General features: G+C 36.8%; 1 protein-coding gene across 2 annotated transcripts in view; it reads left to right on the top strand.

The window, feature by feature from the left end:
- The first annotated feature begins 621 nt into the window (after nt 1-621).
- ZNF148 (zinc finger protein 148) overlaps nt 622-3,529 on the top strand; it is a 15,156-nt gene continuing 12,248 nt past the window's right edge. The window contains exons 1-2 of one of the 2 annotated variants that reach the window (XM_010170530.1): nt 622-961; nt 2,177-2,302. In XM_010170530.1, coding sequence (XP_010168832.1) covers nt 632-961; nt 2,177-2,302 — 456 coding nt within the window. In that variant the 5' untranslated portion in view covers nt 622-631. The remainder of the gene's footprint in view (nt 962-2,176; nt 2,303-3,529) is intronic. The other variant, XM_029085587.1, reaches the window with a different exon arrangement.

Raw genomic sequence — 3,529 nt, 5'->3', positions numbered from 1 at the left:
GGGACCTCAGAACTGGGCACAGTACTCCAGGTGGGGTCCCACCAGAGCGGAGCAGAGGGGCAGAATCCCCTCCCTCAACCTGCTGGTCACGCTGCTTTTGATGCAGCTCAGTTTTCTCTCACTTGTGGATATTAAGATGTTCCAGCAGCTACAGTGTGCCCTGGGGTAGCTGCAGTGAAAGGGCACTTAAAGGGCAAGGAAGTGGGGACAACAGGACCAATATGAAAGAGGCATTTATAAGACAGTCAAAATGGGAAAAGGGAACAGAGTAAAAGGGCCACACAGGAAAGAAAAACCAGTTTTCTAAGGAATGAGAAGGATGAATTAGCTGTTGTTTAATTACCAGAATTTTGCCAGTGATCAGCAGGCACTTGGATTTGAAACTTTTTATTTGGAAGTGTTCAATTGTGTACATATGCATGTGTGTGAAAGGAGAATCTTTTCATGTGAACCAAGGTGTCCAACTTTTTGCTTTTACTTGCATATCAGTTTTAGGGGTGCATGTGTGTATGTTGAGTGCTGGCTGAGTTCTTATAAAATGTTTTTAAGTAAAAAAAAAAAATTTAAAGCAAGAGCACCAATTGTAGATGTTTACTATTAAAACTTTCTTTGTAGGTTATTGCACTTAAGAATGAACATTGAAGACAAGCTGGGAGGATTATTTCTTAAATGTGGTGGCATAGACCAAATGCAGTCATCCAGGGCTATGGTAGGGATGGGTGCAGTATCCGACCAGTCTGGAGTATCGGGAGAACGGCAAGAGACGGTGCTTCAAGATCGGACTATGGCGCACCAGGAAATTCTTGCGACAGACGACGTGTTACAGGAAAGTGAACTTCGACAGCAGGAGATGATTTCACATGATGAACTCATGGTCCATGAGGAGACGGTAAAAAATGATGATGACATGGATACGCAAGATAGACTTCCTCAAGGGCTGCAGTATGCTGTTAATGTCCCTGTAAGCAACTTCTTTGTGCAATATTGGAGAAATTACTAGGGAGCTTGATCTAGTAGTCTAATCCTACTCTGGCAAGAATCTATTAATTGCTTGTTTGGATTTTGAGTATCAAAATATTTATGAATGGATGCTATTTATGAAAATGTCATTTGCCTCTGGCTGTGGATAAATTTTGCCAATTACATATAATATTTTAAGTATCTGTTTTATAAATATTTTATAAGCAGGCTGTTACTATAGAATTAATGCGTTAAAATATGTGCACTTTTAATTATATTTAATGTTGAAGGGTAACTACAAACCAGAATAAATAGCGTTATTAAAAAGCACATACTGTTTACGCTGTTCATACTACTATTTAGGGGTTTTTTTTTTGCTATAGGAAGCATCTTGTATGTTTTCAAAGTATGTGGACGCTTAGCAATTGCATTCACACTGCAGGTTGGACTGTGACACTTCATACATGACCATAAATATGCCCCTCCTCAATATCTCTTAGAAAGTTTACCTCAGCTTTTCCAGAGAGAATATAGATGACTTCCTTTTTGAAAAAAGAGCATCTGTCTGTAATGCAACCCATCATCACTGTTACTCTTCAAACATAAAGGATAATTACCAGGACTTTAAAAGTAGATAGCTTTATATATGAAGAATAATCCTTAGAAAGGCAGCATTGTTAAAACACTACTCTGTTAGCAGTAGATCAGATGATTCAGGCATTAGAAAAATGAAAGAGTATCATGCTCTTTATTAAAGTTTGCATTAGATTATTTTTTGCAAAAAGCTTCATTAGCACCATTCTTGTTTTCTTAAAAAGTACTTCTGTCTTAAATATATAATAAACTATTCTGTTAAATCTTACATTGACAACACACGGACTAAAGTAAAAATAGGTATGAAAAACTGAATGGTTTTACAGATGGAAGTGATTTTAGTACAAGAACTGATCTCAAAATCACCACAGGTCAGAAGGAAAAAAGGCTTTGGGAGATGAATGAAAGGATACATCAAAATGTCACTGGAGAAATTAACTATGCCCTTTTAATTTAAGATACTTATTACTCCTTTCACTTAAATTTCTGAAAGAATGAAGCCACAAGATAATTCCCTTAGAAAAAGGTTTTCTGTTTCAGCAGTTTGTCATCTTCTAAAATTGAAAAATTGCTTTTCTGTAGTGAGAACCTTACCTGAAACTGGCACTTGGTATCTTAACAGATCAGTGTAAAGCAAGAAATTACCTTTACTGATGCATCTGAACAACAGAAACGAGACAAAAAACAAATACGAGAGCCAGTAGATTTGCAGAAAAAGAAGAAAAGAAAACAGCGTTCACCAGCAAAAGTAAGACATTGATTTGGCAAAACCAAGATTAAAAGGACCTGAAGAATTTGGTTGACTATGACTAATTTCATTAGCATTTGAAGTAGTTAGGCTGGAAATTGTTTGTTTGCTCAGTAAAGATGCAGTTCTGAAGTTCACCAGAGACCCAAAACAAAACCTGATATAACAGTGTTTTTCTTTGAACTCTTTTTAGCAACGTGAACCCTTGACATTTTTTAACATCTGTCTCTCCAGGCAGTTCTCTTTCCAAATATTTTTTTTTTTAAATTATGAGTCAGTAGCTTTGTAGACAATTTATAAATCATTACTCTGTATCTATCTAATAATAGTTGTGCTTTTCTGTGAGCCTGATAATTTTATATGCTTCATGCATAGTAGTGAAAAGTTTTTAAAAAGAAATCTAAAAGGGTAGTTTTGAAAATTCTAAAAAGTTTACTAATATATAGAAAATAATTTACCAGTAGGAGATACTCCTATGGTCATAATCATCTTCATATATGTATTTATTTATATCAAAAGATTCTTACCATAGCTGCTGGTTTGTTACTTCAAAATTTATTTTGTAGATCCATTCATGAAGAGTTTGTATCCCTGTATGTCTGAAAACAATTTTCTTCTATTGAGACGCACTTCAGATAAAACCAGAATCATTTCACCTCATGAGGTAGCAGTGTTATGTCTTCTAGTAATTCCCCAAATCAGTGTTAATCTTCAGACTTAAAATAGAACTGCTCTGATAGGCAAAAATCGGTTATATATGATCACACAGCAGCATTCAAATACGCCGACTCTGAAATCAACCCAGACTGTTTATACGTTGAAGGAAAACACCCTGACAGCAAGAAAAACTCCAAAACCTCCTCGGTTTTTGGCCTGGGAGTGGGACCCCTCAGTCCTCCTCAAAGCATTGTCAAATCAGGTTGCACCTGTAGGATTCTTGGAAGGTTGAGAAATTGTTTCGGATTGGGTGTGGAAGCAAGTTCCAAATCCTGTGCGTTGAGATACTTCCCCCTTGGACAGAAAAAGGAGATCCAGGCTGAGTACCTCCACAGATCACTTCCATGGAAACATGGCAAGGCGGGAGAGGCATGTGTGCCTCTTCCTACAGACATGTACTTGCATGCTTCCTTTTTATCTCCCAGTCTGTCAGTGTTAGTCTTTTGAGATGACAAAGGATTGAAAAATGATCAGGAGAATTGTTAAACAGGTTCTTTTTCAGTCTCTCTT

This window comes from Antrostomus carolinensis, unplaced genomic scaffold, assembly GCF_000700745.2.
Source record: "Antrostomus carolinensis isolate BGI_N321 unplaced genomic scaffold, ASM70074v2 scaffold39086, whole genome shotgun sequence".
Lineage (NCBI taxonomy): Eukaryota > Metazoa > Chordata > Aves > Caprimulgiformes > Caprimulgidae > Antrostomus > Antrostomus carolinensis.
The sequence above is the reverse complement of the archived record's forward strand: the minus strand, read 5'-3'. Positions and strand labels throughout refer to the sequence as shown.